The following is a 13,844-nucleotide window of genomic DNA, read 5'->3' on the forward strand; positions in this document are numbered from 1 at the left end:
CACTTACCGCTGGGGCTGGAGCCAGACACGAGTTTAGATTATTAAGTAGTACTAGATATAATGAGCTCTCAAATAACAATAATGGAATAAAACAGTTGTCAGAGTGTACTCCTTACACACAGGGCCTAAACTTGTCTTATTGACTGTTGTCTTCTGGGACCAGAGCACAATGCCTGGCTCATAGTAGACACTCATTTGCTGAATGACTGAATGCATCAACGTGAATTTGTTTCTTCATTAAACTGCGAACTCTTACAAAGTAGGGATAATACAATGTACAGCAAATATTTGTTGACTTAAGGTAATAGGAAGAAAGAGAAACTATTTAACGATTAATAGGAGATTTATTTAAACAATAATACATAGAGTCATCATTGCCAGACTTAATATGAAATGCTAAATGTTCGATCCAATTTTCCTTCCTGGATCAGTTTTTCTTTCCTATCCTGCAGAGATAGAAAACAAACAAACAAACAAATAAAACAAAAAACAAACAAAAAAAACTGCATTAGAAACAACACATTCTGACCCCTGTTCATTGAAACACTATTTACAACAGCCAAGATACAGAAACAACCTCAGTGTCCATCAATGGATGAATAAAGACATGGTATATGTATACAATGGAATACTATTCAGCCATAATAAAAAAAAAAAAGAATGAAATCTTGCAATTTCATAAGTACAAGCATATAGATACAGAGAACACACAGGTAGGTGACAGAGGCAGGAGGTGGGCAGTGGGCAAAATGGGTGAAGGGGATCAAAAGGTACAAACTTCCAATCACAAACTAAATAAGTCATGGGAATATAATGTACAGCATGGTGACTACAGTCAATAATACTATATTGAATATTTGAAAGTTGCTAAGAGAATTATTCTTAAGTCCACATTATAAGAAAAAAGATTGTTTTTTGTAACTATGTATGACAGATGTTAACTAGACTTACTCTGGTGAGCATTTTGCAAAATACATAAACAAACAAAAAAGTTCTAGAAAATACAAAAACAAACAAAAAAACAAAGTATTCTGGCAGAACCCACAGTACAACTCTGAAACAACACTTAAATACTCCAAAGCTAATTCCCATCCCACATTGTATAAGGGAAGAAGTAGCAGTCTGAAGAAATAAAGGGACAATGAAAAAACATTCCTATTGAAAAACATCTTATGTAGGGCACCTGGGTGGCTCAGTCGGTTAAGCATTTGACTTTTGGTTTTCGCTCAGGTCATGATCTTGCAGTTTGTGAGACCAAGCCCTATGTCAGGCTCTGAACTGACAGCGCTGAGCCTGCTTGGGATTCTCTCTCCCTCTCTCTCAATAAAGTAAAAATAAACATAAAAAAAAAAAAAATAGAGGGGCACCTGGGTGGCTCAGTCCGTTAAGCGTCTGACTTCAGCTCAGGTCACGATCTCACAGCCCATGAGTTCGAGCCCCGCGTCGGGCTCTGGGCTGATGGCTCAGAGCCTGGAGCCTGCTTCTGATTCTGTGTCTCCCTCTCTGTCTGCCCCTACCCCGTTCATGCTCTGTCTCTCTCTGTCTCAAAAATAAATAAACGTTAAAAAAAATTTAAAAAAAAAAATAGATGGGGCACCCGCGTGGCTCTGTTGGTTAAGTATCTGACTTTGGCTCAGGTCATGATCTCACAGTTTGTGAGTTTGAGCCCCACATTGGGCTCTCTGCTCTCAGCACAGAGCCTGCTTCAGATCCTCTCCCGCTTACGTTCACACTCTCTCTCTCAAAAATAAATAAACATAAAAAAAAGAAAAGAAAAGAAAAACATCCTGTGCACATGTTGCAATCATTTTATTACCCCACTAAAAATTATATGTCAAAAGCAAAATGCAAACACCTTCTGGGTAAGTGTGGCCTACCTTTCTGTGAAGCAGTTAATTTATCAATCAAAAATATATATATAAGGTCTAACAGGAGAGTGGACTGGCCAGTTTAAGGCAGAGCTAGATGAGTGGGTTCCAGTCTATATGGCAACATGAGGCCTCCCGGGGGTCTAGTACTAGCTGTCAAAGATAAGCTTGGCTTTCTCTGCGATCATATGGCCTCTGATGGCAGATTCCCACCACGGGTTGCTTTTGCTTTCCTCTTGTTAGGGTATTAGGAAGTTTTAACATTAATTCACAAAAATGTGACCAACATAACTAGAATTCATACAAATAGGGAACACACTAAATGACTTATGTATTCTGCTAATATTTAACCAAATAAACATCTCTTTTAAAAACAGATGAACTAAGAAAACTAAATATAAAAATTCACAAAGATAATTTCTAAAGGTAATTCAAAATAGCAAAGTTTAACTTCTATATTAACTTTTTAAAGTTATTTCTGTATTCTCTCACTTAATATTCACAGCACAATTTCCTTACATCATCTAAAACACACCAGGAAAACTCTTTCATGAGCTCTAAGTTCAAGTCTTAGAAATTTAAACTGACCAACTTATTACTTGATATTCTAGAGCAGCCATTAAATTAAATTTGAAAGTCTCAGAGACTATCATGAATTTTAGTAAAGTATATTTCAGTAAGAGTTGAAATGATAAAGCAATAAAACCAAACATGTAATCGAAACTTTCTCTTTTAACTCTTGCTGGAAAGGAATAAAGATAAAAGAGTAGAGGGGTTAAGATGGGAGGAAGGCAGTGGACAAGAGAAAGAGCTGCAGCCAGCCCGGGGAACTAATCACACAGAAAGTAAATATCAGGCCCCAATACTTACTCTGTCAGTTTTGAAAACATAAAACCAGAAGAAGAGGGGCCCAATTCCAAATAGAGCTCCTAAGAGTGAGGTCTTGGGAGTGGGTCTGAAATTGGGATAGATATTTGCTGATCTTGCATAGGTCCAACGAATCAAGGCAGGATCTTCCTGAAATTCATGAAAACAAAAAGTTACAGGAACTTAAGCAGGACCACACTGAAACAATCTCATCAAAACTTTTGTGGGGGAGGACAGGAGATGCCTTTTGTGCTCCACCACAGCTAAGGGTAAGCCCTGAATATTTCTAAATAGCTTTGGGGAAGACCTTTCATTTCTAGTATTTGTTGAATTAACTCTCTGATGATCTTGTTCAAATCCTTCAGAATTTAAAATATTCTTATATCACCCTTCAGCTTTCTATTTATTTGAGATTTAAGAAATATAATCTTTTATTTTTTTTAATTTATTTTTGAGGGAGAGAGAGAGAAAGAGCTTGAGCCGGGAAGGGACAAAGAGAAGGGAGACAGAATCAAAGCAGGCTCCAGGTTCCAAGCTGCCAGCACAGAGCCTGACACAGGGCTCGAACTCACAAATGGTGAGATCATGACCTGAGCTGAAGTCAGATGCTTAACCAATTGAGTCACCCAGTTGCCCCAAGAAACCTAATCTTTTTAAGCTGTCAGAGAAGCCATTTTTTCTCTTTGATCTTTTTTTTTTTTCTTTTCTGGATTTTTTTTTTTTTTTTAGCTTCATTGTCGTTCTTAAAGTATGACCAACTGAACCACCGTATTCCCGATGAGGACTGATTTCATATGCTCTGTCATGCTTTGTACTTTGTTTCCAGGACCCTTTCTAATGCTACCCCCCACCCTGCCCTGTCTTTCCAGGCTATATACAAATTGCAGGAAGGTGAAGACTGAGGTAGGCTAACTCTGAACTTTAATTTCTTTAAGCTGACTTGGCAGATATTTTACAAGCAAAACTATTACATTTAACACTATTAAAATAATTTGTAGTGAGGACAAGGTTGTTAAAAAAAATAATCAGACTGTCTTGGTTTAAAAAAGGTAATTATCCATTTTAATATATTTATACTAGAACAACTATATAAGATAGCAAATCTGCCCCAAACACATAATTAAACTTAATTAGCTAAATCCCCAAATGATTTTATAAAAATTATTTGCTCCAATTAACTAATAGGCAGATTAAAAATAAGCAAATTAAATCAGCTTTAAAACTTTAATACTAAAGGAGAACATTCAAGGTCCTATACAATGCCAAGGAAGTCATGATTGGTAGAACTAAAATAGTTAAACTGGATCTTCCACAGATACATTTTTAAACCAAAATGTCTGCAGAAACAGTAAAGGTGAAGACACAAGATATACACAGGTTTAAGGGGATGTTTGAGGTCAATACCTGAAAGGATAAATACATCTATTCTTGTATCTATCCCTTCTACTATTAATGTATTTGAATGATTCTCCCATGACAGAATTCTCAATTTGCCAGTCGCGTCTCTACATATTTACCTGTCAGATCAGTCTTCCAGAAACAGATATTTTATTTCATAAAAACATCAACAGCCCCATGACCATAGTTTATTGAGCCTGGTACTGTTAAGAGAAGTTCCAAAACACATTCCATGGGAGATGGTTTTCCTTCTTTGACACCACTCTATCTCCAAAGAACTATCAGCAGCATCTGACATGGTCAACAATCCTTCACATCATTTCTTTTGGCTTTCAGGACACACACCTGCCTGGTTTTCCTCCAAACCCTGTGGCCATTCCCTCTTGGTCTCTTTTGCTCTCTACGTCCTTATTTCTCTAAACGCTTAATACTGGACCTTAGACTTTACTGGTCTTTTTGTTTATTTTTATTTTGGGAGAGATAGAGAGCAAGCAGGGGAGGGGCAGAGAGAGAGGAAGAGAGAAAATCCCAAGCAGGCTCCACACTGTCAGTGCAGAGCCCCATTCGGGGGCCAAACTTAAGAACTGTGGGATCATGACCTGAGCCGTGAGATCACGACCTGAGGTGAAGTGAAGAGTCGGACACTTCATTGACTGAGCCACCCAAGCGCCCCTTTGCTCGTCTTTTCCATCTACATTCATTCCCTTGATGAGCTCCTCCTGTCACATGGTTTTAAATATCCATCTATAGGCCGATGACTCCCAAAATTTTACTTCCCCAGACCTCTACCCCGAACTCCAGACATAATATCCAACTACCTGCTCAACACTGTCATGTTGTCTAACAGGCATGTCAAATGTGATGTATCCCAAACTGATTTCCCAATGTTCCACTCCATCTCCATCCCTGCTCCTCTCACATTCTTCTCTATGTTGGTAAAAAGCAACTTCACTGTTCTGATAACTTAGGTCAAAAACCTTGGAGTCATTCTTCACCCTTCTCTCTCTTACACCTCACATCCAATCTGCTAGCAAATCTGGATGGCTTTACTTTCAATACATACTCATAATTCACCACTTCTTACCACCTACACTGCCAAAAAAACCCTGATAGATTACCTCAAAAGCCTCCTAACTAGACTCCTTGCTCTTGTCCTCCATAATGTATTTTTAAGTAAGCAACCAGAGAGAAGTTAAAGTATAAGGGCAGATTACTCACTCAGTAAAAGTCCTTCTTGGTGTGATCTAGTTCCAAGTACCTTTCTGACCTCATCTCTTCCTACTTTGCTTCCACCTTTCTCCACTTTAGTCACAATGGTCTCTTCAGTATTTTTGAAACTAACCAGGCACACTCCTGTCTAAGGACCTCAACACCTGTCCCCTCTACCTAAAATGCTACTTTCCCTGAGAGCTTTGTGGCTATCTTCCTCACCTCACTTCCTTCATGTCACCTTCCACGGAAGGCCTTCCCTAGGGATATCTAACATTTCAGCTGCTGTCCCTCCCTACTATATACACACATTCCGAATTCCCTTCCTTGCTTTATTTTTCTTATCACTTATCACTAACATGCTAAATGATTTACTTTTTTAAGTTTATGTATTTATTTTGGGAGAGAGAGAGACAAAGAGCAAGCAGGAGAGGGGCAGTCGGAGGGAGAGACAGAATCCCAAGCAGGCTCCACGCTGTCAGCGCAGAACCTGATGCGGAGCTAGAACTCACAAACCATGAGATCATGACGTGAACCCAGGTCAAAAGTCGGACACTTAACTGACTGAGCTACCCAGGTGCCCCTAAATTATTTAGTTTTTAAATCTGTTTATTACTTGTCTGCCCCACTGGAAAGAAAGCTCTATGAGGACAGGAATCTACACTGTCACCTCAGCATCTAACACAGGGCCTAGCCTATTACAGCAATTATTTGTTCATTGAATCAATCATTCTTAAAGATTAGGCAAGGAATTTCCATGTATTGATCACTAAATGATTAAGTGCCAGGCACTCATTTATTTAATTAACAGAACAACCAATGAGGCAGGTATTACTGTCTCTTTTATATGACAAAATTGAAACTGTCCTAGGGCACAGAACTGGAAAAAAGAATCTGGGGTTTAAACTTCAGCTATCTGGCACATCAAACCCACCTGTGTATGTAAATAACAAATGTCTCTCTCCACACCTTCTCAAGTAAACACCTTCTTCTCCAGTTCTAACTAGAATTGGTACAGCCAACTGGTTAAGCAGATGTTTTGGGTTACAAAGATCAAGGTTTAAATTCTGCTCTATCACTTGCTAAGGGAGTATCACTCTATGACCTACTTGTCCTTCCCATGTTGTCTTCCAATCTGTAAAATCGGGTTAATAACAGGGCCTAATTCTGAATACTTGTGACATTTGAATATTCGGAAAGGGTTTAGATAGTGCCTGCACAACTTAAATTTCCTTCAATTCTCATAACTTCCAAAAAGTCCTACAGAACACCAATGCAACTGTTGGGAAAAGTGGGTTTTTTTTGTTTGTTTTGGGGTTTTTTTTGTTTTGTTTTTAGTATATTTGACATCATATTTAAACAGCTCTTGGACAGAAAATTATCAAAAAGTGCACTCATTAAATAATAGCTATCAGTCTACTGGTTATATATTAAGTGCCTGGAATGTTATACAAACTATTTCATTTAACCTCACAATGGCTTTATAAAGAGTATACTACCATTCCCACATAAGATCAGAAAATTAACGTTTGGAGAGAGTAGGCAAATTGCCTAAGGTCACATAATTTGCCAACTTGTGCTGCCTTGGCATATGAATCCAAAGACCACAGCTTCAATAGCTGCAGTTTTGGGGTCTTTAAAAGATATAAATTGAAAAATCACTATATTCCCATCAGGAGAGAGCAGTATTGATATGAATTGTGAACTGAATGGTGGGAAACTGCTTTAAAAAAAAAAAAATAATAACACACACAACACATTTTCTGAGCACTCATTACATTCATTACAGCCCGGTCACTGTGTTGGCTGGTGATGTGCCTGGTCTCATTTAATCCTCGTCACAGCCTCATAAAGTAGGAAGTGCTGTATTAATCCCATTTTCCAGACAGGAAAACCGAGGCTAAGCAGCAGAGTTGTGTCACGTTAGTGAGCAAGCCAGGATTCAAACCCAGCCCGGTGTGAACTGAGAACCGTCCTGTAGACCACCAAGCTCTCCGCCCAAGGTCAAAGGGCTAGTGGGTTGGCCTGCTCTCTGAGCCTGGAAAAGGGCCAATGTCTAAGATACGGATTGGAACGGTGGACGCCCCGCTGCGGGGTCTCCCTTGGCCGGTCTGGGCTGCCCGGTCGGAGGGGACAGCCCGGACTCTATGGCCCTTGATTCCCGCCCGGCCGGCCCCCGACTCACGATGAGCCCTCGGCGGCTGGGGTCGTTGTACTGAAGCAGGTACTCCCGTTTAAGTCGGGATCTTATGGCCAACCGCTCGGCTTGCGCCTTCCGGGCTTCTGGAGATACGTCGTATTCGGCTGGGTCGAGGGTGGAGGGTAGAGTGGCCAGGCGCGAAGGCTGGTACTTGGGGAACGACATCTTGGCGGTCCGGCACAGAAGCGCGCCTGCGCGACTCCGAGGCCCTCCCCCACTTTATTCTGACCTTCATCCAGCGGGAGTGCGCTTGCGCGTCAGCTGAAGGTAGGCGACAGAGCAAGACAAAGAACTCAGCTTCTTTCCGCAACCTTCCTCGCGGTCCTGGGGCCCTAATAGCGATCTGCGCATGCACAGTGTGCTCTATTCGCCCACCCCCGCTTCCTCCTTCTACCTACCCACAATCTGTTGCTTGTTGCCTGCTGTTTCCTAGCAGCCTTTCTCAAAGCAGAGCTTTTTATGAGAAGTTGAACTGTGTGAGACTGGCAGACACGGGGAACGGGACTGGCTCTAGTAGAGTCCTGTTTCACTGTGGGTCCCTCCAAGGTGTGTGACTTTGAACAAGTCACTTAACGTCTGTGAGTTTTCCTCCTGCTCATCCTGTGTAATGACCCCTATGCCGTTTACCTAACAAACCTTTTGTGAGGATTACATAAGATAATGGAGAGGTGCCAAACTGCTTTGCAAAGCACAATGTCCTCTGCCAAAAAAGAGAATAAGCTTTTCTGTACGTTACCACATTAGATCCGTACAACGTAAGAAAAGGTGTGTTTTTCTTAGGCACGAAACAATGTTGAATAGGAGGATGATGTTAGAAATGTTGCCTGCCTGACTAGTAAGTCGTTAAAAAATGAAATATTGAATAAAGCGCGTGAAGAAACAGTATCTTGATTAAAATACCCCTTACCTAAAATCCTTAGCACTCTTCAGGTGCTAAGAATGAAAAATACCTTCAAGATACGAAAATATGCATAGAGGCATTGTGTCTTAATGTGAAAGATGATTCAGGGAGAAAAAAAAAGTAACCCAAGGGAAACCTCCATCCCTACTGTCTTTCCCCTTTCCCCCACTATCACCAAGGGGAAAACGCAACTTCAAGTTGCACAGCAGGGTCTTTGGGTACCAGTCAGGTACTCCTCAGGGGAAAGCATGTAAACAATATTTCCATAACTCAGACAAGGAAAGCTGGATCAAAAGAGAGCTTCACCTTGGATGAAATGTCTGAAGACATATAGGTATGTTGGGAAATGGTTGCTAGGCAGAGAAGGGACCTAGAAAGTGTTGGCATTTGAAGTGATGAGCAGCACTGCTGTCACATTTATTCAACATTTTAATATTGTTTTAAAACATTTATTAAGCACCCACTGCGTGAAGCATACTGCACACTAGTGAATCTTAGTCAATCTTCCAGGCTCACTGGGGGAAATGCAGAAGAAATGAAGGACGTGGTGTTGTCTTTGAGGAGCTGACAATCAGGCCGTACAGAAAGAGAAGACAGAATATGATAATATTTGCAAAGCAGTTTAATGTCCAGATGAATTTAGAGCAAAATGGGCTCATGAGAATGCAGGCTGAGGAAATGTAGAAAAAAGAAATTTGAAACAAATCGCTTACATTCAATTTTAAAGGAATGAGAATAAAAGGAGTTCTGAGTTTTTTTTTTTTTCAAAGGTGTTTCAAAATTGTGTTTATAGATTAGACACTGATATGGGAAAAAGGCATGCAAAAGGATAAAAGAAAGAAGAAAGGAGTACAAAGACTACAGATGACAACATTTTAAAAAGACTTCATAAAGGTAAGAGAGAGGGAAAGAGAGAGAAAGAATAAACTTCATCATTTCCCTTTGGATTAGTTAAGGTGTTTGTTTCTACATTTGCTTGGTTATCAAAAGCATCCCTTTAGATGATTGTCAAAAAGATGAAGTCCTAAGTTCTCTTCTGCTCTTGAAGATTCGGAACTGATCTGGCAGGGGAACCCATGTGTCTGTACTTTGTATAGTTTCTTGAGGGGATTCTTATACCGTTTTGCGTTTGGAAAACAGAGATGAGTACAAGAGGTCTTCCTTTCCCTCTTCTTTTTCCAGGAAAAGTCCTCCCAAAGTGAATCTATTTAACGTGAAGACCTGGATTCTATAATGAAAAAAAAGACTTGATTGAGCCTTTATCTTGAAATAATGCAATCAAAAAATTATGAAAATGAATATATCTTATATTTAACATTTAAGGTCACAATTACAACTGTGTGCTAATTCTGATAAATCAAGTGTTAATTTGTGGACACAGTTATTTTTATTTTATTTTATTTTATTATTTTTTAAAAAAAAATTTTTAATGTTTATTTTTGAGAGAGACAGAGACAGAGCATGGACAGAGGAGGGGCAGAGAGAGAGGGAAACACAGAATATAAAGCAGGCTCCAGGCTCTGAGTCGTCAGCCCAGAGCCCAATGTGGGGCTCGAACTCACAAGAGCCGTGAGATCCTGACCTAGGCCAAAGTCGGATGCTTAACCCGACTGAGCCACCCAGGCGCCCCCACAGTTATTTTTATATAGCTCATTATCCTTCACTTTGCATTTGATTTTTGCAGAGGCTCATATTTGTAGAAATGTTGGAGGCCTTTATCCAGTTTTCCCAAGGTCCTCTCTTAATTCTTTGAAACTAAATTACTTCCTTTTGAAGCATTGATGTCATCATTATTCTTACTGATTTTCTCTTTTTCCCCTTTGTTATCTAGTACAACGCTCTGAGATCCTCCTTTATTAGTGACTTTTCAGGCTGCTGCAAACATCGCTTTTATGAATTTTGTGAAAGTCCACATCTTTTGCAAGATTTGCAGTAGATTTCTATTATTTTTGAGGATTGGATATTTCCAAGTGGATGGCTAAGACTTTGATAGGAGTGGATGTAGGCACTAGGGTTAGCAGATGGAACAATGCAAGTGGGGAACAATTTCACAAGTAACCACTTCACCAATGAATATTTCATATTTTGAAGACTTTTACTTTTCCTAATAGAATTTATCAGAATTTATTGGGACATGGATTACAAGGACTAAGTATGGAAACTGTATTTGGCTGGAAGAGGGGGGATGGAGTGGTAAAGTGGAGAAGGAGAGAAATACAAATATGCAGGGATAGTCAAGTATGACTGGGACAGGATTTCAGGGAACAGAAGATGGACAAGTGAATACAGAAACTGTAAGAAGCAGATAAGTTCCAGTTGCAGCAATATGAAGAGCATTCCTTCTCTTAATTGGCTAGGATCATAGGTAAATTTGTGAATAAATTCCCAACTTTGAGTCAGGAATAAACCCAATGCCCGGAGATTTAAGTAATCAGTGATTGTCAGCAGCTGACATTTAGTGAGCATTTTCCTTTATTATTGTTTTCAAAAATCTTGTCCTGACATTGAATATCAGCAAGTGATGTACTGTCAAACTAGTACAGGGTCCCCTCCTTACATGATCTTCTCCAGAACCCTGGGAAGGGCCCTAGAAATGTGTTCACATGGCCATTCTGTTTCTGTAAAATTAGACGAAGTAAGATATTTAAATCTCAGTTGCCTAAGACTGCTGTGTCTCTCCTGACTTCTCTTCTATTACATTTTCCCTCCTGGTGGGTGGTATCGCAGTGATCTGAGGCATTTGGGGGATCTGACAAATGAAAATTTGAATTTAGTGGGACATATTTATTTGATTCACATCAATTTCAAGTGGAGTTTAATTATTGCTAGGCATCCAGGCGTAGGAATGGCTTCCAGGGATATCATTAACACCCAGTGTGCCGGGGAGGTGCAGGATCAAAGTTTGTGTTGTGATATGAACTTGTCCTGTGAATCCTGGCCCTGGAAATATAGGGGTAGAGGAGGAGAAATAAGGTTTGAAATATACAGAACCAGAAGCTAATCTGTGGGAAATTCTCCTAGTTATCATTGGCATTTTTCCTTTAAAAAGCACCCCCCTCCAAAATTATATAAGCTTCACATCCCATCAAATCCTGATCTTCCCGTTTATCTGTCTTGTTAAGGCTGCAAGGAAGAGATACAAAGTGCTATGTGAATTAATTTAATTGCAAGGAGACCTAAGAATATGGGGTAGAAGGGAAAGTTATCTCTCATTTGGTTATGTAGCCACCCTAGGAATTTATCTTCCAAAATTGAAATGAACAACAGTTCAAAGAGAGAATAAGAACAATACTTTAGAGCTTCAGTGTCCCATCTTAGCTCAAGTAAACCACTTTCTCTTTGTTTAACTAGCATCTACTCTTCCTCCAAAAGAGGATATTATTGAATCAGTTTGACACTATTCAATCTAGATTGCCTCAAAGTACCACATGGGAGGTTGGCTCTCACTGTATCCAACTTATCTGCAGCTCTGTTGATTTGGGCACTGTCGAAGTCAGTCATGAATAAGATTACACTACTGGTTTTACTCAACAGATGCACTTAAGTCACAGAAGTTTATCTTGTTTAGAGAAGATCCACATAGAACTACTTGCTTCAGAAGTAGTGGTATATCCAGCAGACACTTTAAGACTACACAGCCTGTCCATTACAAACATACATTACTTTCTACTTGTTTCTACTATAGCTTTATAGTAAGTCTTGGTATTTCAGGAGGCAAATCTCTCTGTTTTATTATAGTTCGAAATTGTGTTAGCTACTTTAGTTCCTCTTCTTTTCCAGATGAATTTAGTATTAAGATGTTAAATTCCGTGAAAAAAAATCCATTGGGATTTTGATTGGAACTGCACTAAATGTATACCTTAATTTGAGGAGAACAGACATTCTTCTCATATTGCATCTTCTCATCTGTAATCTATTAGTCAGGTCCTTTATTCCCTTCAATCATGTTTTGTAACTTTCTCCGTGAGGAATTGTTGCCTCCTCTAGTAGATTAATTCTGCTACATTATAGATTTCATTGCTATTGTTAATTGTTTCTTTTCCTATTACATTTCTAAATGACTGTTGCTGGTGTATTATAATATTATTGATTTTTGTATACTGGTTTTGGAACCAGTATCCTTGTTGAACTCTTTGTCACTTCTGTTGGCTTTTCTATTCCTTCCTTTGGATTGTTCTATGTAGTTGGCCATACCTTGAGAAAAGCAGTCTTGCCTTTTCTCTTACAAGTCTCATACTTGGTTTTCTCTCTCTCTCGCTCACTCTCTCTCTCTCTCTCTCTCTCTCTCTCATTGCATTAGCTAGGACCTACAGTACAATGTTTTATGATAGCAGAAACTGAGAATCTCCTATATTGTTCCCAGCTTTAATAGGAAATCTGTTCACCATTAAATGTTTGCTGTAGGGTTTGGTAGAAGCCCTTTATCAGGTTGAGAAAATTCTGTTATATTCTTTCCCAAACATTTTTTAATCATGGATGAGTGATAATTGATCAAATATATTTCTACATTTTTGTTATATAGTCATATGGTTTGTCTGTTAATCTGTTAAAAACACAGAGAAATTTAGTAGGTTTTTTTATTTCAAGTTTTTATTTAAATTCTAGTTAGTTAACATATATAGCAAAATTGGTTTCATGTGTAGGATTTAGTGATTCATCACTGACATATAACACCCAGTGCTCATCACCAGTGCCCTCCTTAGTACCCATCACCCATTTAGCCCACGCCCCACCGACCTCCCCTCCATCAACCCTCAGTTTGTTCTCTATAGTTAAGAGTCTTTATGGTTTGCTTTCCTCTCTTTTTTTCCCCTTCCCCTATGTTTATCTGCTTTGTTTCTTTTTTTTTTAAGTTTATTTATTTATTTTGAGAGAGAGAAAGCATGAATGAGTGGTGGAGGGGCAAAGAGAGAGGGAGAGAGAGAATCCCAAGCAAGCTCCACACTGTCAGCACAGAGCCAGATAAGAGACTCAGTCTCATGAACCATGAGGTCATGACCTGAGCCAAAATCAAGAGTCAGATGCTTAACCATCTGAGCTACTCAGGCACTCCTCATCTGTTTTGTTTCTTAAATTCCACATATGAGTGAAATCATATGGTATCTTTCTCTGACTGACATATTTTGTTTAGCATAGTATACTCTAGCTCCATCCACATCATTGCAAAGGGCAAGATTTCATTCTTTTTGATTGCTGAGTGATATATCCACTCATCAGTGGATGGACATTTGGGCTCTTTTCACAATTTGGCTATTGTTGATAGTGTTGCTGTAAACATCAGGGTGTATGTGCCCCTTCAAATCAGCATTTTTGTATCCTTTGGATAAATACCTAGCAGTGCAGTTGCTGGATCTTAGGGTAGTTCCATTTTTAACTTTTTGAGGAACCTCCATACTGTTTT

General features: G+C 39.3%; 1 protein-coding gene across 1 annotated transcript; it reads right to left on the minus strand.

The window, feature by feature from the left end:
* Positions 1 to 324: 324 nt before the first annotated feature.
* NDUFB4 (NADH:ubiquinone oxidoreductase subunit B4) lies at positions 325 to 7,848 on the minus strand. Its single transcript, XM_030329378.1, has 3 exons — positions 7,528 to 7,848; positions 2,739 to 2,885; positions 325 to 446 (listed from the first exon to the last, which is right to left on the minus strand). Exons 1-3 carry the CDS (start codon positions 7,705 to 7,707, stop codon positions 384 to 386), a joined length of 390 nt encoding a protein of 129 aa, XP_030185238.1. The 5' UTR covers positions 7,708 to 7,848; the 3' UTR covers positions 325 to 383.
* Between the last annotated feature and the right edge of the window lie 5,996 nt (positions 7,849 to 13,844).

This window comes from Lynx canadensis, chromosome C2 (genome assembly GCF_007474595.2).
Source record: "Lynx canadensis isolate LIC74 chromosome C2, mLynCan4.pri.v2, whole genome shotgun sequence".
Classification (NCBI taxonomy): Eukaryota; Metazoa; Chordata; class Mammalia; order Carnivora; family Felidae; genus Lynx; species Lynx canadensis.